Source organism: Chlorocebus sabaeus, chromosome 4 (assembly GCF_047675955.1).
Source record: "Chlorocebus sabaeus isolate Y175 chromosome 4, mChlSab1.0.hap1, whole genome shotgun sequence".
Classification (NCBI taxonomy): domain Eukaryota; kingdom Metazoa; phylum Chordata; class Mammalia; order Primates; family Cercopithecidae; genus Chlorocebus; species Chlorocebus sabaeus.
The window spans coordinates 58,286,420-58,311,035 of NC_132907.1; the positions used below are offsets into that span (position 1 = coordinate 58,286,420).

The window sequence follows — 24,616 nt, forward strand, 5'->3', positions numbered from 1 at the left end:
CTATTTTTAGAGGTACAGTTCAATAGTGTTAAGTATATTCAAATAGTTGTGTTACCTGGTTTACTTTTGTAATTAACTTTATTTTTATTCATTACAACTAAAGAAATAAACTCATATTATATTTTAATGCAATAAAAAGTTATAACTGATGAGTTTACCATCTACATTTTAAGGGATTTCTACAATTATTTTAGTGTAGCCAAAGACTTAACATTTGAATTTTACAGTTTTTGAAATGTGAAATGCACAATTACAATACCTAGACTACATATCTTATGACTTCAAAGTTTTAGCTAAAACATGTATCATGCAGATAAGAGCAAGAGTCCTCTCACACCTAAGACAACCAAAATGTATTACTAATGATGCCCCACTGTATTTCCCTTTTGGTTTTGGCTATTATATCTCCTTGCTATAGGTGGGGAGATGTTTTATTTCAAAAGTACACAATAGTATAAAACTACTGATTTTCACCAATGTTTTATTATTCACATTGCACTTTATTTATTTATTTATTGAAACAGAGTCTTGCCCTGTTGCCCAGGCTGGAGTGCAATGGCCCAATCTTGGCTCACTTCAACCTACACCTCTCAGGTTCAAGCGATTCTCCTGCCTCAGCCTCTCGAGTAGCTGGGATTACAGGCGCACGCCAGCGCGCTCAGCTATTTTTTGGTATCTTTAGTAGAGACGGGGTTTTACCATGTTGGCCAGGCTGGTCTTGAACTCTTGACCTCGTGATCCACCTGCCTCAGCCTCCCAAAGTGGTGGGATTACAGGCATGAGCCACCGCACCTGGCCCACGTTACACTTTGTAACAAGCACTTAGAGTGCTTATTTAGAACAGGTGTTAACTACAGTAAGGAATTCTCAAGGAGGATCATAGCTATGATTTATGACAAGTGGTACAGTAATCCCTGTATAGTCTAGTGCCCAGCATTTTTGCAAAGTGTAAGTTTAATATATACAGAACAATTACAGTTCAATAATAAAAAGCCACCCCAACTGAAAAATGGGCAAAGGATCTGAATAGACATTTCTCTAAAGAAGATGTATGAATGACTAATAGGCACATAAAAATATACTTGACATTGGAGAAGTGCAAATCAAACCACAGTGAGACAGTATTTGATACCCGCCCTAATAAAAAGATGAATAATAATAAAAAGACAGATAATAAGAAGTGTTGGTAAGAAAGTGGAGAAATTAGAATCCTCACACACTGCTGCTGGGGATGTAAAATAGTGCAGCCACTTTGGAAAATGACATGGTAATTCTTCAAAAGGCTAAGAAGAGTTATCATATGACCCAGCAATTCTTTTTTTTTTTTTTTTTTTTTTTTGAGACGGAGTCTCGCTCTCTGTCGCCCAGGCTGGAGTGCAGTGGCCGGATCTCAGCTCACTTCAAGCTCATGACCCAGCAATTCTATCCTAAGTAAATACACAAGAGAAATGAAAACGTATGTCCATGAATGTTCAAAGCAGCCTTATTTATAATAGCAAAAACCAAACCAAACCAAAATATAGAAACAACCCAAATATCTAACTAATGAATGGATAATATTCCATTATATGGACATGTCATATATGGAATATGGACATGTGATATGTTCATTATATGAATGGGTAATATTCCATTATATGGACATATCACATGTCCATGTATATGCAATATGCATATATCATATTATTCAGCCATAAAAAGGAATGAAGTACTGATATATGCAACACCATGGATGAATATTGAAAACATTGTGCTGAGTGAAAAAAGCCAGTCACAAAGGACCATATACTGAATGACATGTTCATAATAAATAGATCTATAGAGAAAGAAAGTAGACTAGAGTTTGCCTGGGGCTGATGGCATGGGGGAATTGGGGGATGATGGCCAATGAATGCAGGCTTTATTTCTGGGGTGATAAAAATCTCCTAAAATTGATTGTGATGATGGATGCACAACTCTATAAATATACTAGAAGTCATTAAATCGTACACTTTAAATGGGTAAATTGCATGTATGTGAGTTACATCTCAGTAAACCTCTTAAAAAATAAGGAAAACTTGAAATAAGATAAACCTAGGTCTATCAATACCAAGAAATAGTTTTAGGACATCATACAAATAAAATAATATATTTTTCTATTGTAAAGTAAGTTTCTACCTTCTAAGGATCAAATGGAGGTTAGTGGTGGATGGCAAAGTTTGGCAGCAAGTATGTTTTGAGTGCTTGAAAGTCTGATACGCATTGCTAGAAATGCATCCTTCACATAAGGAAAACGTGCTTATGGGGTGTACACAGCACTTTCAGACACTTGACCTCACTTGGTAGCTGTCAAGTTACAGTTCAGATGTTTATTTAGTGGGACGTTATATGGTGACTTCAAGTCATGTTCCCACAGGACATCTGCCTTCCATAAGCTAAACCCAAATGTTTGCTGCTAAAATCAAATAATGATGCCATTCGGAGAAAAAAAGTTTATAGATTAAAGTTAATAGATTGAATTCTCTCAATTTTAAGATTTTTCACTATAAATTTTTCTTCATCCTTTCTTGTCCTCTACTTTTCTGAAAGCTAACAGAAAAAGGGCTTGAAAACTTTGAAGCATTATGCCTAAATGATATTGGAACATTTGAAATTGCCAATCATGCTTAGATTCAATAGCTTTTACTGTTTATGGAAATATGCTTATAATTTTACCTTTACATTGCATGGGAGCTATATTTCTCATAGTAAGTGTGCTCCTACTTTATATTATAGAATTCAATATGTAAACATTTTTTATTATACCCATAAGAATGTTATGAATTTTTGGTATCCTTGAGAACTACTACATTGATGTCTGGCTCTAAAACTATCTTCCAAATCCATGCCAAAAGAATGCTTTCAGGTATGTTGTGAAGCATAGAGTCCCAAGATAAGACAACCAAATTCTATTCTAAATTGAAAAAGAAATGGCAAGATTCCAGCATAAAAGCTACTAATGTTTCCACTTTTTTTTCTTAAATATTTAGTGTGTAGTTTAGGTATGCTGATAATAGGGATTTTTTTTTTTGGTATGAATCACTATATTACAATTGTAGAACATTTGTAATATACTTTCAGGGAGTTAGCTTTAAAATAATGAAACTTCCACGCTTAGCACAAACACTCTGGAGAACTACACATTGAAATTACAGCTCAACTAGAAATAATCTAGTTAAGAAACCTTAAAGTGCAGAAACAAACTCTGGAAAAATTATAAACTTAGAAAGAGTTACCAACATTAGAGGCACTGTCAGACTACAACGCATTTTAGAATTGGAAGGACTTCTGAAAACAGAATAAACGTACAAAGCTATGTGTGCCCATACATGCACATTATGCCATGATGAAAAATTTTGTTCCCAAATTTCATAGCATAAATATTTTATTGTGTCATCCTATACTAGAGATGTATCATGCTCAGGTTGCAGGAGGGTTTTGGTAATTAATATAAAGCACTGGTACAGAAGCTTATACCGGAAATGGGAGGCAAGTCAATTGGTTAACAATTTGTTCACGTGATCAGCCCTTGGGGTGTGTGTGTGTGTGTATGTGTGTGTGTGTGTGTGTATGTGTGTGTGTGTGTTGGGGCATTAAAGAAACATGAAGTATGTTAATATAATCTTAAAATAGTATACCTGTCTTATGTTTCCTTTGCTTTCAAAAATGTAATAAAATATCAGCTATAAAATAATGAAGTGGTGGGTGTTGGTGGGGTGGCAATGTAGATGAAGGAGGGGGACCAGGGGTATTATAGATGAAACAAGACTGTGTTTTTATATATAGGGGTTCCCCTCTGTTTTCCCTTCACAGTACTGACAAGTCTTGGTAATACAGATGTCATTTTAACAGCTTGGATCTAGGAAGCTTACAATCATCTTACTTTTCTTATAGAATCTTTCTAAAGGATTAGCCAATAGCTCTTCTTGACTTATTACTTATCGTCAGAATCACAAAACTCAGCTACTGGCCACCCGTAATCCAATGCTTTGTGAGAGAAAACTCGTTTGGTAATTTAGGGGAAATTTCTTCCCTTTGAAGGAAACCCGGATGAAAACTCAAACAATTGTTTTAAAAAATAAACACAAAGAAGGCAAGCCTATATCTCCATATGAGGCAGTCCAGTTGAGAAGCATGTTACACTGATAGTACAGAAGTTGATGGGTTAGTGAAAGAAGGACATCATGGGGTAATGGACTGGCTTCCAGCCTGAGGATCTGAGATTATTGCAAGGATCTTCACTATGAAGAAGCAAAAAGAAGTCTATCTTGCCTGGTAAAATGAATTTGCAGAAACTTAAGACTTAGGACCCTAGATTCTGCCCAGACTCAAAATTGGAAGATCATTCAGGTAAATCAATCCTTCAGCAGAGAATAGCACTATTCCAAAGTTTTCTTTCTGCTTATCATGAAATGACCACGAAATGCCAAACAGAGGGAAAAAACAGAACTGCCCTCTGGAGGCATACAATTCATGACATGGCCACAGAAATCCTTGTCTGGATATAGACCCTTCCCCACTGCCCCCCACCCCACCTCTTCTCTCTCTCTGTCTATTTCTGCTAGCAGAAACTCCAGAATCTTTTTACTTGTCTTTATGGGCACAGAGTCTTTTTATAATGGAATGCAGGTTCCCAGTCATTTCCAGGGTAATCAGTTCACAAGTTGATTCAAATTAAAGTCAATATACTGGGGGGCTTTGTGTTTATGAGTGTGTGTGCGCGTGCATGCGCGTGTGTGCGTGTGCAGTGTACTTTCATGTTTTCCCTTATATATAGCATTTTCTACTTTACTTACACAAATAGTAAGCATTCATGCACCACATGGGTAATAAAAATGACTTTAAATAGAACTGCATGGAATTTATAGCGGATAATATCTTCTGAAGGAGTAGGAGAAAACAGCACCTTTTGGGAGAATAATTTTGGGAGGTAATCTAGCAATATCTCTCTGGATTTTACATGCACTTGCTTGGTGCTCTAACAACTCTGCTTTTAGTCATCAATCATTCAGAAATAGACTACAAAGATACATACCTGCTGAAGTTTACTGCAGAATTATTTGAAAGAGCAGAATATTACAAATATGCTAATCATTCAGTGATAAGGCATATCTGCATGTACTAATATAGGAGAATACTATCCAAATAAAGCATATTATAGAACAATACATGATTCCGTTTTCATAAAAACAGTGGTATATTTGTGTGTAAGCTTTTAACAAAGAGTGTGAAAGATTAATAGTGCTGCGCAATTGTGTGTCAGGCAGTATGCTTAATGAGTATTAACTTGCATATTCACAACAATCCAATGAGGTAGATACTACTACTGTGTAGATAAAGAAACCGAGGCAGAGAGAGATAAAGTAGCCCTTCAAAGGTCACTGAGCTGGGAAGTGGCCACGCTGGGCTTCCAACTCAGTCCTTCTAGCCAGAACACTTACTCCCTACCACACGCTGCTTCTCCAGCAACAGGTCTAGCACCGTTATCGGTGGTTACCTCAGCAGAGTAGCATTTCACTTTTTTCTTTGTGCTCATCAATATTTGTATGTGTCATTTCTAATAGAGAATGCATTGCTTTTGTGATTAAAAATAACCGGCTGGGCGTGGCAGCTCGTGCCTATAATCCCAGCACTGTGGGAGGCCGAGGCGGGCAGATCATAAGGTCAGGAGTTCGAGACCAGCCTAGCCAATATGATGAATTCCTGTCTACTAAAAATACAAAAATTAGCCAGGCATGGTGGCGGGCGCCTGTAGTCCCAGCTACTCAGGAGGCTGAGGCAGGAGAATCCCTTGAACACGGGAGGCGGAGGTTACAGTGAGCTGAGATTGCGTCACTGCACTCCAGCTTGGGTGACAGAGTGAGACTTCATCTCAAGAAAAAAAAAAAGCATTAAAAATGGTACACTTCTCAGGCAGGATGAACTTTGCTCCAGATGCCACAAAAATACATAAAACATGGTCTTAGTGGAACGTTCCAGTTTAGTTTGGAGCATGACAGCATGTGCTGGTAATGTATGAGTGACAGTGACAGGTACTCCAGGGAGGGATCCTTACTTTCAGCTGGAGCAAGTAGGGCTAACTTTATGGAAAGACTGAAAGCTAAGCTTTCAATTTACTTTGAAGGAGGTAAAAAATTCTGATGGAGCTGGGGAAGAGGGAAACATACGAAGGATGAAGTGCTGAGGGCATTAGGATGTTGAGAGAGGGACAGGGTTTCTGCCAGGGAAGCAGCAGGCAATAAAGCTGGTAGAGGGGCTTGCGAAGGCTACTAAGGGTCTTATTTGTTGTGCCAAGAATGCAGACTCTGTCCTCTAGGCAATGCAAAGAATGTGCCAGATAAAGACACAGTACCTTCAAGAAGCCTTTATGAGGAAGACAGACATGTTAACAGCACATTCCATTGTGATGCAGTAACTGTGATAAGGTGGAAACATAGTACCTACACCTCTGCGAGCCTGTATTAGCAGGAGAAAGCCAGGGAAGGTTTCCTAAAAGAGGGGGTGTCTGCACTAATAAAGGTACCAACTAAAGTAGTAACACTGGGGGACTGTGGCACCAGAAAACAAAGAACAATTCTAGAAAAACTGTAAAGTGGTAGTTTTCAACCGTGGGCGCATAATAGAATCATCTAGAGAACTACAAATAAACGTCAATTCCTAAGCTCCATTTCAGATCAATTAATTAAAGAACTCTGGGGTAGGGGGCAGGAATTGGGGGCTGGGCACTACCTCTATGTAGTGCAATTAATCTGATGGGACAGTGAATCCTCTCAGAATGTGAACTCCAGAAATTAGAAGAGCCTAAGATGATGTCTCACTTCGGAAGCATTCCCCGCCTCCAACCCTCACCTGCCACCTCCAATCCTTAGGCACAAACCTCCAAGTCAGAATTAATCAGGTAACTTACTCTCTTGAAAACAATGATCATATCAGCAGAAGAAACCTGCAGTTCCACAGCATTCTGAAGGAGACTTAAGTTGATAAGTTAAGGGTGGAAAATCTTATTTTTCCTAGAGATAAAGGAAACTTTAACTTTCCTTTCTTATTTACATTTTCTTTAAATTTTTCAAAAGTTTCTTCCAAACCAGAACTGATCAAAATCACCAGCTCACTTGAAGCTGCTGAAATTAGCAAATAAGAATTTCTAACTTGCACAGGCTCAAGCCTTCTGGAAAGCAGCGTCTCACAACAAAGCCGTGTGCCGGTTATTACTGATCTTTTAATAGAAGAACAATTCCATTTTTTCCACAAAAATCTTTCCACAGTCAGTTCTGCAAGATTTAGTTGACCACAAGCTTAACTCCTCTAAGCCAATGGTTTGTCATGGCTGGTAAAGCAATGGACCCAACCTCGGCCTGCATTCATAGAGGATTGGATCTAGGCCACTGTCTCTACCCAGTCACATGACATCTGGAGCACCAGGATCAGCTCTGGGAGCACAGTGCATGGCGGAGAGGCAGTCAGGATGGTGGAGGGCCTGGAGAACAGGCACAGAAGCAGCACTGGGACACTGCGCTTATGCTCAGGTGCCCAAGAGACTGCTAGGTTCTCCCTGAGACCATCTGAAAAACTGCCATCCTAATTGTGCCAAATAACACAATTAGGACCCATAGGTGGACCTCACAGAAGACAGACTTCATAATTAAGACCACGTAAGAATGAAGCACTCGGGGGAGCTCCATGTCCACTTTTCAGGGGCTGGAGAGGGGATTCCTGCTCTGGGAGCAAGGCTGCATGAGCCCAGAGACCCTCAAGTCTCCTGGCTCCCTTCCTGCAAGCTCCCTCTGAAAGGGAAGGTTTCTGTGGTTGAAAGCCTGTCAAGCACCTTTTCTTCTTTACTTCCCATTTGTGAGGCCATGTTCCCCAGGTTGACTTTTGTTGGGAATTTCACAGGGCCCCACCTCTTGTTCTTTCTGCATTTAATGGTGAAAGACTCGGGTGAGAGGAAAACAATTCAGGGCAAAAAAAAAAAAAAAAAAAAAAAAAAGAAGGAAGAAAGGAAGAAAAGAAAGAAGAAAGAAAGAAGGAAAGAAGGAAAGGAAAAAGAAAAGAGCCCCTTCTTCTCTGCTAATAGAGTTATTTCCCAGCAAGGAAGCCCGAATACGGGAGAGGCAGGAGAAGAGACTGGTGCATCGTTCCTTCCCTAAGTTGTCCCTTCATTGAGATGATACTACCCGTGTCACTGATACCATGAATACTGCAATCATGAGTCCATCTCCCAACCAGATGTTGAATGCCTTGAGGGCAGATATCTTGTCTTCTCCATTTTGGTATCCTCAGCTCCTAGAGAAGCACCTGGCACATAAAAATCCTCAACAAATGCTTACTGAATGAATCATCTGTAATGGAAAGGTAAATTCTTTTTGGTATAGCTTAAATGACTTTATACCTCACCAAAACCTAAATACACACACACACACACACACACACATTTAATTACCCAGATTTACTTTCTACATGATGCAAAAAAAAGTTTACCCCACAGATGGGTTCTTCCCACTACATTATACAACCTCCCTTTCTAGACAGGCGTTCCTTAGCTTCCCTTCCCACATGTTTGTAATTAGCCCTAGAGAGACAATGAAGCAGTCCCAGTAAGCTGGTTTCACATGAACTGGGCTGAAGCTTCGTAATGATTGCCTTGTTTCCAGGCTGCCATGAAGTGTGTTTGAGTGTTAAGATGGAGACTCAAGTTTTGGTCACCTCAAGTTTTGGTCAGCCTGAAAATCTCCATTCACAGCATGGGTGCAGTATATGGAATTTGCTGCCCTGTGGAATCCAGGGTGCTACACACTGGGGCTGAGTTTCTCAGAAAAGACGGAGCAGTTGTATAACCAATGATAATATTTAGAATTATGCAGCTGTGATAAGGTAATCGAATTCCATGCCGTAGGGCAGAAACCTATCCCTTCCAGTAATGAGGAAGGAATTCTCGCTGACTCCCATGTTGTTACTGGATTAATTTTATGGTTTCTTCCATTTACCTTAATAGGAAAGTGGTTGCTTCAGGGATCACAGACAAATGAGACGTGTGGAATCTGGAGCCTTAGTTCCGTGCCCTTGACTTGAAGCTCTGTCTTTTTGCTCTAGAATTTTCATTTATACAGTGGGAACCGCCAGAGGACAGCTCTTGCTGCTACTCTTACCACCAACAACTACCACTAATTGAGCACATACTATGTGCCAGGCATAAATCCTCACAACAACCTTGTGACACAGGTATCCTATCACTTACATTCTACAGAGAATGAAAGGGAAGCCTAAAGAAACTCCTCCCGGCCTGAGAGAGATACTGTTTTGTTTGTTTGGTTTTTTTTTCAATATAATGTATGGGTAGGTGTTGAGGGGGCAGGTGGTGAAATCTACAGCTCCTTTTCTTGTCCATAAATGCTCAGAGTATTCAAACAGGCCTCAGCTATACACCAGAGCCATGGCAATGCATAGCTTAAGATATTAAATTTCTCTTAGTGGTTTTGACTCATTTTGCAAGCCCTTGACAAACCCTTCAGATGCTCCAGATTTAAGAATTGTCTAGCCCTCTTGCGTTAAATGAAATGACAAAACTTCAGTTCAATCTTACTGCAACCGTCGATTCTCTGAAGCCAAAGGACCATACTTGGAGGTACAACATTTACTATTTTTAAATAAGAAAGCCCTTTACTGGTGATTCCAGCTTGTTGCCTTCAACAGTTGTTGAGTCCCACATTCGACTGAAGTCTTTGGTCTATAGATTTGAAAAGAAGTTGCCCAAATAATACGTGACACATCATAGAGCTTGGAGGACCAGACAGGCAAGTGTTGTGTTTTGTTTTTCTGGTTTTTAAATTTATTTGTTTTATTTTGGATACAAAAAAAGTATTGTTAGAGTTTTCTAAGGACAAATGGGTTCCAAAGATCTTTTGTCCTTGGAAATGTTCAGGAAGAAGCTGGACAGTCATTTGGAAGGGACACTGCAGGAATGGTTGGACCAGATCAGTGCTTCTCAAAGTGGGATAGGTGTCCTGGTGGTGTGGAAACCCTACCTTAATTAACATAAAATCACAGTGAGGAAGTCATTCTTTTCAATTCTTTTTTGATTCTTTGGATTACAGGAAAGGCAAAGCTTATTTTGGTTCTAATGTGTATTTAACACCTTGTTAACATTTACTAATCCCCTCTCTTTATTTATTTATTTATATTTCTTTTTTTGAGATGGCGTGTCACTCTGTTACCCAGGCTGGAGTACAGTGGGATGATCTTGGCTCACTGCAACCTCAGCCTCCTGGGTTCAAGTGATTCTCCTGCCTCAGACTCCCGAGTAGCTAGGATTACAGGCGCATGCCACCACTCCCAGCTAATTTTTGTATTTTTAGTAGAGATGGAGTTTCACCATGTTGGCCAGGCTGGTCTCGAACACATGACCTCAAGTGATCCGCCAGACTTAGTCTCCCAAAGTGCTGGGATTACAGGCGTGAGCCACAGTGCCCGGCCATTTAAAAATACTACAAGAGTTGGGGAGTGGGGTCACAGGCTCCCAGAGCCTTTGTTAGGCAATTGTATCAGTTTACAATTTCATAACATTGTTACTTATCTCCTTCACGTGACAAGTAATAGGAGGTTTCCATTTTGGGTAACAATTGTAGGCTGTGGAAGAAGAGTATGTTGGTTTAAACAAAATAATAAGTAAACGAGACTGAGGTGGTACCTATGATGGAAAATTCTGGGCTAGTTGACTTTAGGATGAAGATGCTGTGACAGGAAAACCAGATTTGAAATTATGTTCTTAAAAATCAACTTGTCTCTTGTTGGGAGTACAGAGAACGAGTCTTATCTCCTTTTAGCTGGAACTGGAATGGGAATTTGCTGACATACATTGTGTGAATTAAGGGATGTAGGGAAGCTCACTCCTCAGCACCCAACATACATCTTCTTGGGAACTATACCTTTGTGTTCACATATCCCCAGTGTCTGACATAGTAGGAGCACAATAAACAGCTGTTAAAGAGTGAACGAATGTTAAATGAGAAATTTCATCTATTTGATAATCCTGCCTCCAGCGTGCCCTACCATAGGCCCCAGACACTGTTGCTTTTACTTTTGTGTTGACACTCCTCTCTCACCTCTTTTACTTATATCATGCCCAACTCCACAGAGATTCCCTGTCAAAAGTTGTGCTCCCCACTTCCAGAAAACTGGGGTGACACCAAAGATTTCTTCTGAAATAAGTGATTGAGGGGGAATGCACGCTTAGAATGAGAAAAGAAGAAAGCACTAGTTTCTGAAAAGATTCCAAAGTGAGGAGGTAATAGTTATGTCTACACAGCACAACCAGATGTGACATTTAATTATTATCCAGTGAATTTAGTCAGGCTAAGTCAGCCAAACCAACTCATATTTCTGGCATGAAATTTCTAGTTTGGCTGCCTATCCTGACCAAATCAATAGAAACTGGCACCAAACCCCTATTTTATTGTGTGGTGTGTTGGCATAGGCATAGTCTTCTTGTTCAAAAAATAGGTACTTGAGTAGAAATCTAGCCATTAGGCTTCCTCCCAGCTTCTTTCTGGCAGCCTCTGGAATGCTAATACACACTAGGGATGTTTGGAAAGATTGGAGTTTCAAATTCAGGGAAAAGGGAACATGGCTTACAAGGGCTATAGAGCCACAACTCATAAACACGGATGTTTCAAGTAAAATGAATAACTTAGATGTCTCAGACTTTAAATGTGGCTTTAGTATAATTAAACTTATAGCATGTTTTCTAGAATCTTCCACAATAAAATGCTTAGTCCAAGAAACACAATAATAATTTTATGCATTTCAGTTTCTGTCTACAGACCCTGGGACAACTGAACTTAGAAGCAACAAGTCTATAAAGTATTTTCCCACTGGGAAATATTTCCTATGGGAGCGTGACCTGAGTTCTTACTCTACTATTCCTTCTGGTGCAGAAAAGACCAGAATGGCTACTACACAATGCTGTTATACCCAGAAGATGGAGAGAAGAGGCTTTCCAATAGCAATTTGTTTAGTCAGCAGTAAACGTGATGTTCAGTAGCGAAATCCACATTATCAGTTAAGCTTTGGCACAAGACTGCCAATGATTGGATAAGGCAACATATGAAATCCGGTGATAGCTTCATGGGCACACAAGTTTAGCAGTACATTTCTCATAATGAATAGCACTAACATTCAAACCTAAGTTCCAATATTGGTAGTCTGAGGGTTGGAATGGGCCTGTAGATGGACTGTGTTTGCTTTGCAGTGTTTTGTTCGTGAAGCGTATCAAAAAGTCTGCAGGTTCTTAAAAAATTTGAGATTTCTGGATACCCTTGAAAAATGGGAAGATACCCTTGCCTCAATAGTCTCTTTGCCTTCCTTTTGCCACATTGTTCTGTAGTTGGTTCCCTCTCCGCTTATCATCTTACTTGCCCTTCTTACTTCTCTCATTGAAGAGAAATATTTCTCTGTATCCATGACTCTATCAAAATAGGAAAACAAAGAGTAGCCTGAAAGGGCAGCTTCATGGACATACATCACCCACATGGCCACTGGAGGCATTTGAGGTTGCCTTTCCACTCTAAAATAATGGAGCCTGACTTTGTTTCTTCCCTAGGCAACACATTCTCCAGTAACATTTCCCAGTATACACAGGGATCCTCAGGGTCTGTGTAATTTGTAAAAGTTCCTCCCTTCCCATTACAACTGGGTCATACTCTCATTTGGGTTAGAATTATTGTATTCAAAACCGTAAAGGACGTTCTTATTGAAACAATCATTCATTCCATTTGATCATAAATATCTAAATTACTGTGTAGTTTGGAAATTACTTCAGACTAACACCTTAAAAAGATCTTTGGCAAACTAAATTATGCCCCTCAGGCTCTTTGCCTTAACACAGTTCTGGGTAAGAGCTAAAACTCTCTTAATGGTCCAATTTGGCAACACTCCCAACTTGCAATTAGGTTACATTTTTAAAAGTTCATTTTATATTAGTTGTTTGCAGCTTATAATTCCTTTCTCTTTAACAATATTATAAATGTTGACGATTTTTCCAAGTTTTGACTGAAAATGTATCTTTAGCCATGCAAAGGGATTGCATCATAGTTTTGTTTTTTTTTTTTTTTTCCCCGAAAAATTACACAACCAAAGCTCTTATTTCTTCAATAAAGTTGTTTGTTATTAGGTATTAAGAAAAATCAGGAAATTCCACTTCAAGGTGGTGGTCAACTGGGACTGCTACTAAGGGGGAAGTAACACTTCTCTAATTGTATCAGATGAGGGCTTTTCTCTTTTAAAGAGTAACACATTGGATTTTCAGCACAGTTAAGAGAAAGCAGAAACCTCTAAACATTGGTTCCACCCTTGAAGAGAAAGTATAGAAGATCCAGAACCCCTCAGTTTGTGTACAGGAAAACTGCAGGCACTCAATCCAGATGTCCTGCCAGCAGGGGCAGTGAGGAGAGACTCTGCTGTGCCACAGAAAATGTCAGATGTGGGTTCTGTCTTACAAATGCTTTCTGTGAATAATTTGTTTCCCAGAAAAATATCAGCATATGGATAATAAAATAAGCACGTGCCCTCATGTCAGCATGAATATAGCTTTGGTGGTAAGAGTTGTAGCTGCTGTGATTACCCCTGGTCAGCAATGGACCATCCCAGCTTCACAAACAAGTACACCAAATCAACTCCAGGACTGTTTTATGGGCAATTCATTCTCCAGTGAAAGCACGTGTACATGCAATCACTTGTTTAAGGCCCTGGACAAGTGGAAACCAGCGGAGATCTGCAAGGCATTGAGGGAAAATCTGACATAGTTCCTGTCTAAGTAATAGCCAGCCCTCCAAGGCATGTAATAGAATGTTCCTCCATGACTTTTGAGTTGTACTAGGAAGTTCTCATTACACAGAGATCTTGAAAGGAGAGTATAAATATCCTTGAGAACTCCCTGGGACGGGAAGGATTCTCAGTGCCAGCTCACATAGAGGCAGAGTGGTATATGCCCAACAGGAGAACAGTGAGCCAAGGGTGGAAAAAAGAATAGGGTCAGTAATACCTGAGTTCTGGGCTTTACCTACAAACCCAGAAATCATCCCGCTGGGGCAGTGTCTATGGAAATTCCTTCTCCAAGTCAGAGATGTGCTGTGGGGAAAGAGAAGAGTGGGCAGGAAGGAATGTACAGTAACATTTTTCTGCAACTTCTTGGCTCCTATGATTCACCAATCACATAGACAAATGACTTTTTCACCTTTTCCCATGCAGGAATAAATGGTTATCTCATTGTCATAGAAAATAGAATCCTATCCTGCAAGGCTTCCACTTGTTAAAAGTCCAAGTGTCCACTGATAAAATATTCAGATGGGGAAATCTCCCGCCCCCTCCCCCTTCTCCCACCAGCATAAAAGGTAATGGGGGTGGGAGGCAACTGGAGAAGGAAATGAAATCATGCGGGTACACCAGGAAAAGATAAGTGTTGGTGGCAGCAGAGTTGGTGAGTGTTGTGGGCATTACCTCTTGATGAGGCTTCCAAGAAGGCTCCCGCTCAAGTCCTGGTGGTTCTGAGAACAAGCATTCTTGCATCAATAGCTAATAGGCTGTCCAACCAGATGTTATCTGGGTGGGATAAGAGGGTGAGAAAACAGACCTGTTGTACGCTGTTGTCAACTACATCACTGTGGTCAGAGAAGGCTGATGGTGTGGTGTTTAGCAGAGCACCTCGTTCATGGTGAGGCGAACCAGATTACGTGGCTGTTTAAATTCGTTTCCTCTTGTGATTGGTAAAATACGAGAGTTATAATCATTCATGCATTACTAAAGCCTCCTTTCCATCATTTTTTTTTTTTCTAGAACAGAGCATGCATCCAGCAGAAACCTAAAGCATTGGCTTTTCTAAGCAATCTTTTGCAATAAGCACACTTAAAAAAAACCAAACAAACCAACAACTGCTTATGATACCTGTGACAAGACTGGAGATGATAAGTGGTAAGACCAGCATCTGTAACATCCTCATCAGAAGTTCCCCAGGAAAGGAGAAGTACTTGACTTCCCGGTAGCTCATTCTGTATGGTCGGAGGGTAAATCCAAGGATTGTACCTGAAGTGGGGAGGAAAAAAACCAGAAAAATTGAGTCTTTTTTGAAACAGAAGGAACAGCCCTAGCAAAATGAGTATTTGGCTGGTGGTCGTATTTATTTAAGCAGCAGATATCTGTGCTGCTTTGGGAGCAAGAGATGTATCTATCTTTGCAGTCATTATCTGTGAGGGTCTGGCTAAATCCGTGGTCCAACAGAACTTACAGAAAAAAAACTCTTTCTAGTTTCAACAAGTAAAAAAATCCCTTTGTCTAACTTGAATGCTGTGGAACTCATTCTGATCTGGCTTAGTACGGAGTTACAAAGATTGGGGCATAATTAGGAAACAAATAAGCATTCGTGAACAGGTGATATAGAAAAAAAGGCTTTATTTTAATTAAGTTCCTCTATAACAACAGATGTTAGAATTGCTAACATAACCACTTTTAAAGGATAGAGTGATTTTATTTTTTTTCCAGTTAGAAAAACCCCTCATGTTTACATCGTTAGTCCATTTTCATCATCTCCCTGTCTTCATACCACATTTTCTCCCTCTGTCTACATGGTCTTGACATTGCCTTGGTAACTGTATTGTACCGACTTGTTAGTTGCTGGCAAGAGAAGACTCCAAAATGAGCAGAGATTTTCTCCCCAAAATTTTCCCTGAAAATGTGGGAGAATATAGGGGAAAGAGAAAGCAATTTTCCCCTTAATTTTCCCTCTATAACTGAAACTTTAAAATATTTTTAGAATGAGAAATTTACATTTAAATCAAATTATGCATGATAACTACTGAAATGTTCAGAAATTAATAAAGGTATTGGTGTCAAAAGTGTAAATTTACTCCCTCTCCCCTTTCCCTAATTTACTTTCCTTGCCAAAGAAAATTTACTTATGCCAGTGTTGTAAATGTTTGTAAAATTTTTGCCTTACTATTGTTACTGAAACATGTGATTCCATTCTTTAAAAAGTTTCATGTAAGTTATAGAGAAAGCAGCATGCCCAGCACTGGGTTAACTAGGAGCTAAAGGCCGGGGGTAGTGGGGTGGTGAGGGGAAGCAGGAATAATACTGGGTTGCCACAGCTTTTCCAGAGGAGGCAAGCACTCTTTTACGGAAACTGAACTGTCTTAACTTCTTATGAAATGGGACACAAAGTTCATTTGAATAGTCACTGCAACTCCAATTTCAATTCTTGGGTCTCGGCAACTATAAAGTATCCATTCTTTGTCTCTAAACTGTGGTATTCTAATAAGAATCTTAATCTATGTGGCTAAAAAAAATCCAGCTGACCCAGCTCTCAGGGCCTTCAGGTAAATACTTATTGCTTTTTTCCAATATAACAGTAACATGGTTAAGAGAGAAAAGTTGAACTGGAAAACGCAGAAAGGTGGGACAAAAGCCTGCACATATTGGTTGTATCACTGAAGTAAATAGCAAATAACTAATGTTTACTGAGCTCTTGCTATATGCTGGGCGTTACCTGGGTTAGCAGCAAATTTAATCCTTTCAACAACCCCAGGAGTAGGGTACTATTTTACCACAAACTTACTGAGGGAGAAACCTAATCACAATGAACTGAAAACTTGCTCAAAGTCAAATATACTCAAGTGGTAGAGCTAGGATTTAAAAACAGTTTGGACTCAGATCCCAGGTTCTTTTTTTTTTTTTTTTTTGAGACGAGTCTCGCTCTGTCGCCCAGGCTAGAGTGCAGTGGCGCCATCTCGGCTCACTGCAAGCTCCGCCTCCCGGGTTCACGCCATTCTCCTGCCTCAGCCTCCCAAGTAGCTGGGACTACAGGCGCCCGCCACCACGCCCGGCTAATTTTTTGTATTTTCAGTAGAGACGGGATTTCACTGTGTTAGCCAGGATGGTCTCGATTTCCTGACCTCGTGATCTGCCCGTCTCGGCCTCCCAAAGTGCTGGGATTACAGGCTTGAGCCACCGCGCCCGGCCAGATCCCAGGTTCTTAACCCTTTTATGTGTTTCCTCTTCTCCTGCAGAGCAAAGGCAACCACTTTGTGTGTCTCTTTGCAGGATGTTCCAAAACATAGTTAAACACGTGGAAATCATACAGAATATACTTTTCCATATACGGTCACCATAAACATCACTTTTAGGTCTCCTGATATCAGATTCATTCACTGTATCAGGCTTTACTTAGTCCTCGCTCTATTGTTGAACATTTAGGTTGTTTGGCATTTTTCACTTTTATGAAGAATATCATGATGAAGGCTATTTTACATCCGGGATCTTTTTAAAATTGTAGTTTTAGAGAAAAGATACGACTCAGAGGATACGACTACCTTAATCCATGTTACGAAATTGCTTTCTGCGTGGGTTGGCTGGGTAGCTTAATGCTCCGCTAGTGAATGAGGCTTTATTTCCTCTACCCCCAGGAGCAGAGTATTATCATAAAAAGATTGCTAAAACAAGCAAAATTTGCTAATGTGATGAGTAAATAGTATATATTTCGTTTTGTTTTGTATTTACTTAACATCTAATGATGTTGATTATTTTTTCTAATTGTATTTTCTCCAAGTATCTATTCAATCCTAATCGTTTAAGGGTCTAGGCACATACGTGTGTGTGTGTACATGTTGAGTATTTTGACATAATAAAGATAATTACCCTTTGTCTATGTATAAAATATTTGCTATAACTGTTTTTCTAGTTTGTTTGCCTTACATTATCGCATTAAACATGTACCGGTATTTTGCATTTTTGTAACAATGCCTGCACACCTTTTTTATTAGGTGATTTCTTCATAAATTTATATGTTTTAATTTCCCTCTCCCCTCACAAGTTTGATACATCTTAAATTCATTTTTCTTTCTTTGTTTACTTGTTTGGTTTTTAAAATATTTAACTTTCAGTCTTCCTGGAACTCAATCTGGGATTAGGCATTTAATTCTGATTTGCAATGTGCATTATTTAACACAGCAGCATCCATAGCTTATAGGAATTAATAAAAGACTTTGGTTATGTCTGTCTTTTTCCTGCTTGCTCACATAAAAGCCTAGTCACACAAAGATAAGTGCTTTATCACATATAAATAAACAAACAAACATTTTGTTTTATTTCCAATCAAATTAATTTTACTGAATTATGTGTTTTCTGATCTTCATTTGAATGGATTTAAACACTTGACATTCAATTGTAACAAAACATGTGCATGGTAAACACAAGGGGCTCATTTTGGTCATCTGGAATTTGAACGTATCAAGCTGTTAGGAGTTTTAGATATTCTGCAAATGACAGTTGAAGACCAGGGTTGGTTTTACAAATTCATATCCTAGTTGGCTGTTTGTTATTAGAAATACACTACTTATATACAGTAATATTTCCAAGGGTAGGCAGGATCCTATCTAGTCCAAAAAATTTATCTTATTTATAAGCAATTGATAGAATAGCTGTTCTGCTAATGATATAGGTTCTAGGAGCAAAAGTCAAACAAGTGCTGATGAAGGAAGCGATTATCTAAACACTAGGTGCACTTGATCTCATCTCCCAGAGTCTTATCTGCGCCTACGCTAACTCTACTCCCATTGATACAACAACACTGGCTGTGTATACAGCCTCTTCCTCTCCTTGGGTGTTTTACTACCTTCTCTCCTCTTCCCCGCTCAAGCCCTGCACTTAGTGCACCAATTTTTATTTAGGTGTTAGGAGGGAAAGTAAGCCAGCTCCATGAATGAATTCTGGGTAATGTGTGAATGACAAAATCTCTTACCTGCCAAACAGATATCTAACAGAACAATGCAAGACAGTCAGGGGAGCAAAGTCTCAAGAGGTAGTGATATTTTGTGTGTGTCTCTCCTTATAGTTAACAAGCTGGTCTTGCTGGGAAGTGCAGTCCTGGAATTAGCTACTCTAGGATGTGTCTCTATTTATTTATATTCCTCAAGACAACAACTACATCGTCTAAAAGCTCTTCTCTATGGTAGGAGAACATCATTTCTCTGAAGTAGGACATCTCTTCTCTATAGAGAGGGGACATCATGTATTTATAAGGGATAGTTTTACGTCAAAAGTTTTGAAGAGAAGTGTTGTTTAGAGTGATAGTAGATTCAGACACACTTTGAATCATTTTTGTCCGACTATGCTTTTGTTGGTTTACTATTTCTGGGTTTACCAGGCGAGCTATTTCTACTCTTGAAAAAGATGAGGTTACACTGGGAAAGGGGAATATTTATTGAGCCCTTACTATGTGTTAATGGTGGTGTTTAACACTCATCACAACTTTATGAGGTAGATATTATTGTATCTATTTTCTTTTCTATCTTTTTGAGACAGAGCCTTACTCCGTCATCCAAGCTGGAGTGCAGTGGCACAATCTCGGCTCACTGCAACCTCCGCCTCCTGGTTCAAGCAATTCTCATGTTTCAGCCTCCTGAGTAGCTGTGATTCTAGGCATGAACCCACAGGCCCAGCTAATTTTTGTATTTTTAGTAGAGATGGGGTTCTGCCATGTTGGCCAGGCTGGTCTCAAACTCCTGACCTCACGTGATCCACCCGCCTTGGCTTCCTGAAGTGCTGGGATTACAGGCGTGAGCCACTGCACCAGGCCTTGTGTCTATTTTAAAGATTAATAAACTGATGCTCAGAAGTCAGTTAACTTTCTCAAGCTTATAGATCTCATAGTGGTTGAGTGGGGGGATTCTACACAAAGCCCAGTGCTCTTTCCATTACTCTTTGAATGCCTCTCAAACACAAACATGTCCTTGTAACCTAGGCCTGAGTATAGTTCTCAAAAGAGCCTGGTTCCTGGATCTTTAGCATCTTGAACTCCTACACGGTGCACACTCTGGAGGAATAACCTTGGATCTCCTAGACGTGTCCTGTCAGCACCCAGCACATCCTGGAACCCTTTACAGGTCCTCTTACTTGTTAAAGATCTCAAAAGTGGTATTGCCACTTTCAAAAATGGCTATACCAAATCCTTTTTTATGATTTAATAAAACTTATATAAAGTTTATTAATTAAAGTAGTCTGCCTTTCCCTCCACTGCACACTTTTCAGTCACTAGAAACCATTGGTAATAACGTGAAAAGGACACTTAATGAAGAACTTAATGAAGACGTGTGTCAACGTTTGTCCTTAACAGCAACAGCTCCTAGTCATTGACCTCGTGGCAGATACCAAGTCCTCACAAGCACATTGCTTCACACATTGCATCGAGGCCAGGACTATTATTATTATCCACACCTCACAGATGAGGAATCAGAGTCATTGAGAGGGCAGGTAAATTGCCAAAACCACACAGCTGGCAGGCTGCCACCACAGTAGGCTTAAAGAGGGGTCATGTGCTCACTCAAGTCCATGGAGTAGCTGAGGTGGACCTGATACCCATACTGTCCAGCTTCAGGGTCCAGACTCACCCACTCTACTGTCCTCACAGCCTCTCAACAACCGTGGTACTGACAGAAGGAGTCTAAATGGTTACACAATATTTTGCCTATTTTTTCGTCTATTTTGAATGACATTAACTAAATCTAGAGCTTAAGCTGAGGAAAAGTTGTGTTGATTTTACTTAACGAAGTCAACAGCTAGCTTTTCTCAACTCATTGCTGAATGAATCAACAAAAGCCATTTTTCGTCAGCTTTCTGCTCCTACAAGCCACATTAGAGCTGAAGCCAGAGGTAGGGTTGACCAGTTATCAGCATCAAATCAAGAGGAAACGCAGTGAATTCGAAGCCTGCTTGTCTTGGTGGGCAGTTCTGGTTTCCGATTACATTCTAGCCCAGCAATGAAAAATGCCTTCCTGGAAACACAGCCTGATGCACAGACTTCTCAGATCCCTCTTTGCTCTGTCCTTCCACCCCACCCTCCCCTCCCCTCCCTTCCCTTCCCTTCCCTTCCCTTCCCTTCTCTTCCCTTTCTTTAGATGACATCTTGCTCTGTTGCCCAGGCTGGAGTGCGGTGGTGCAATGTTGGCTCACTGCAACCTCTGCCTCTGGGTTCCAGTGATTCTCCTGCCTCAGCCTCCCAAGTAGCTGGGATTACAGGCATGTGCCACCATGCCCGGCTAATTTTTTTTTTTTTTTTTTGTATTTTTAGTAGAGACTGGGTTTCACCATGTTGGCCAGGGTAGTCTCCATCTTCTGACCTCATGATCCACCCACCTCAGCCTCCCAAAGTGCTAGGATTACAGGTGTGAACCACCTCGCCCGGCCACAATCAGTTTTTCTCTGTGGCAAAGCAGCGCACCCTTTGCAAAACTGAGCTCCATTAGTGGTCACTTATTTGAAACACATTGATCAATAGTCCCACAGCTGACAAAAAGCTTTATGGACTCCAGATCCTCAGTGCAAAAGAACAAACCCTTTATTATAGATTACTCTGCAAAAATAGCAATGAAAATCAAAATCACTTCCTAGCAGAATTTGTTAAAGCTAAAACAAATTTTGCAAAGTTTGCATCTAAGTGATGTTATACAAATATGGATGTCATGAGCAATATTCAGATCATGCACCTTTGGTTATCAATATTAATTAAGATTTCTGGTTTACTCCAGTGTTAGTATTTGAACAAGATTTCTAGAATCTAGAAAATATATTGACTAGAATGTTTAAAGTGATCAAAATTAACTGTGCTGGATGAATGCTATAAACAAAATTGCATTTTTGCTTAAATAGTTTCTCTTTACTAATGTAGAAAGTTCAAGAAAGGAGTTCTTCAGGGGTTCCTTGTTTTCCTAACAACAAATGCTTCTTCTTCTTCTTTTTTTTTTTTTTTTTTTATTTTTGAGACGGAGTCTCCCTCTGTAGGGAGGGACAGCCTGCGTTGCAGTGGCATGATCTTGGCAAGCCTGCATTGCAGTGGCATGATCTTGGCTCACTGCAAGCTCCACGTCCTTGGTTGAGGCAATTCTGCCTCAGCGTCCTGAGTAGTTGAGACTACATGCGCCTGCCACCACACCCAGCTAATTTTTTGTATTTTTTTTTAGTAGAGATGGGGTTTCACCACGTTAGACAGGATGGCTGGATCTCCTGATCTCGTGATCCACCTGGCTTGGCCTCCCAAAGTGTTGGGATTACAGGCATGAGCTACCACGCCCGGCCAACAACTAATACTTATTTGGAAAATTAAATATCATCTCACTTTCTAAACTAAGACACAATGTGCACATTGGAGCCTCAGAAAGAAGATATCATAGGTTTACTCTTTAAGGCCAAACACATACAATAAGTTGAAAACTAAAGACCAACTTTAAGAATTTGGTCCACATTTAATCTGATAAAACTATTGAAAATATTAAGATACCAGAAAATATTTAAGAGTAAAAGAATGAGGCATAATTTGAAGTAAAATTTAGACCAAATCACACTACTTAATTTTTGGTAAATGTTGGAGTTTGAAATAGTAAAATTTTACTAAATTATCTCCTCTATCTGCAAACTTTGTCATGAACAACTTGGCAGACCAAAGTCTTCTAAGAGTTATCACTCACTATTCAAAATCTTCCAGAAAGCAAGGTAGTGCTCCAAAGGAGCTCAAATGTCAAAAGGAAATCTCAAAGCAATAGAGGCAATGATCTTGACAGAAAGACCTCGCATTCTGAGGCCAACCACGAGAAAACTAAGTGCCTGACCAAGATGAGCCAGCCAGCTCTTTCAGCATTAGTGCTACAGGAAGGCCAGGAGACATTCATACCCATTGCCCAGAAAAACCTCAGCCTGATATCTAGCCAGAAAGGAGACCATGATGTCCACTTTAGTGGCTCAAGGAAAATCATAGTGTTGATAGTACAACACTCACTGGTTTTACGTGACAAACATGCTGCTATTTCAGTTAGGATCTTTCCATTTAGGTAGCAAAACCAAAACCAAACTAGCACTAATTTGTCTCAAGGCTACAAGAATTTGATGCATAATTGTAATATAATCACAGGAGTGCCATCCCATCACCTCTGCTATATTCTGTTGGTTAGAAGTCACAAGTCCCACCCACACTTGACAAGTGAGCTATACATGGCAGTTAGAGGTCAATCTAACATGCAAAAGTCTCTGGGCGTCCTTACCAGGCTGCTTCTGTCTTCATGGAGAAGATGCCCTACAAATGTTTAAGGAATGAATGATGTCGAGATTCTAGTCCTAGCCCTTAACTCCCTGTGTGACCCTGGATAACTCTATTGCCTTCTATGCTTCAATTTTTTTTTTATAATTTGTAAATGAAGAAGCCTCCAAATTTACAAAGTCACCCTCCTTATTGGCTGGACTACTGCAGTAGTCTTCTAACTGGTTTCTCCGCCTCTGCTTCACCTCTCTCCAGCCTATTCCCGAAAGAACACTGAGACCTAGGTCAGCTTCTCACTCCCCTACTCCCTCCACTGACTCCTCCTCTCATGCAGTCTAAGCCCAAGGCCATGCCATCAGTGGCTGCTCCTGGCAAGTCCCCCTAGATCCACCTTGCTCAGAACCCATCTCCTACTCTGCTCGCTCTCATCTGTTTCTACACTTGTCTCCTAGTCATTTCTCCATCATCTTAGACATGATCCCCTTTTATCTTCCTTGCACTGGCTCTTCCTTCTGCCTAAAACATAATTCCCACACATTCACAACATTTACCTCCTTTAAGATTTAGTTTGGCCAGGTGCGGTGGCTCATGCCTGTAACTTCAGCACTTTGGGAGGCCAAGGCGGGTGGATCACCTGAGGTCAGGAGTTGGAGACCAGCCTGGCCAAGATGGTGAAATCCCATCTCTACTAAAAACACAAAAATTTGCCAGGCATGGTGGTGCATGCTTGTTGTCCCAGCTACTCAGGAGGCTGAGGCAGGAGAATTGCTTGAACTTGGGAGGTGGAGGTTGCAGTGAGCAGAGACCGCACCACTGCACTCCAGCCTAGGTGACAGACAGAGAGCCTGCCAAAAAAAAAAAAAAAAAAAGGCCTAGCTTAAATGTCACTTTCTGAACGAGGTCTACCCTGAATTTTCTTATCCCTTAGCTGGCTTTATTTGTCTTAATAGTTCCTATCACCTTCCAAAATACAATATAATTTTCTATTTATTATGCTTGTTTATTATTTTCTCTACCTGCTAAATATAAGCTCCACAAAGTTAGAATTTTTTTTGTTTTTTTTGGACAGTTTTATTCACTGACTTATATCAAGCCCCTCAAACAGTTTCTGGCACACAGTAGGTGCTTAATATATTGCTGAACAAATGAACACACATGACTTATTTTCTTTCAGATAAGCAGGATCCACCAGTGCCTGGGCCCCACCTGGTGTTGAGCACACTTTCTGAATGCAGGAATCTCTCTGTCCTGTGCTCCCCAGTAAATCCGATTCCCTACTGCACTCCCTGAGCATAGTAGCCTACCCTAAGGAATGTCCCCTCTGTACAAAACCATGTGATTTTGCTCTCATGGTCTGTGGGACTGGATCTTGACTGAATTATGATTTCTCGTAGGCTTAGCTTTCTAAATTCACAAATGAGGAGTGATAGCTATGGAACCCGAATTTGATCCTAAGGTAGGTTTTTTTTGAGTAGAAGGGAGAGCAAGTGTGATGCTGTAGAAAGACAGTTCTGGGCCTGATCCTGTCAG

The 24,616-nt window shown here is 40.2% G+C and overlaps 1 protein-coding gene across 1 annotated transcript in view; it reads right to left on the reverse strand.

Moving 5' to 3' along the window:
* The window catches only part of SLC1A3 (solute carrier family 1 member 3), an 83,478-nt gene that overhangs the window by 43,979 nt on the left and 14,883 nt on the right, over positions 1–24,616 (reverse strand). Inside the window, exon 3 of the mRNA XM_007961392.3 lies at positions 14,953–15,090. Within this exon, the coding sequence (XP_007959583.1) occupies positions 14,953–15,090 (138 nt within the window). The remainder of the gene's footprint in view (positions 1–14,952; positions 15,091–24,616) is intronic.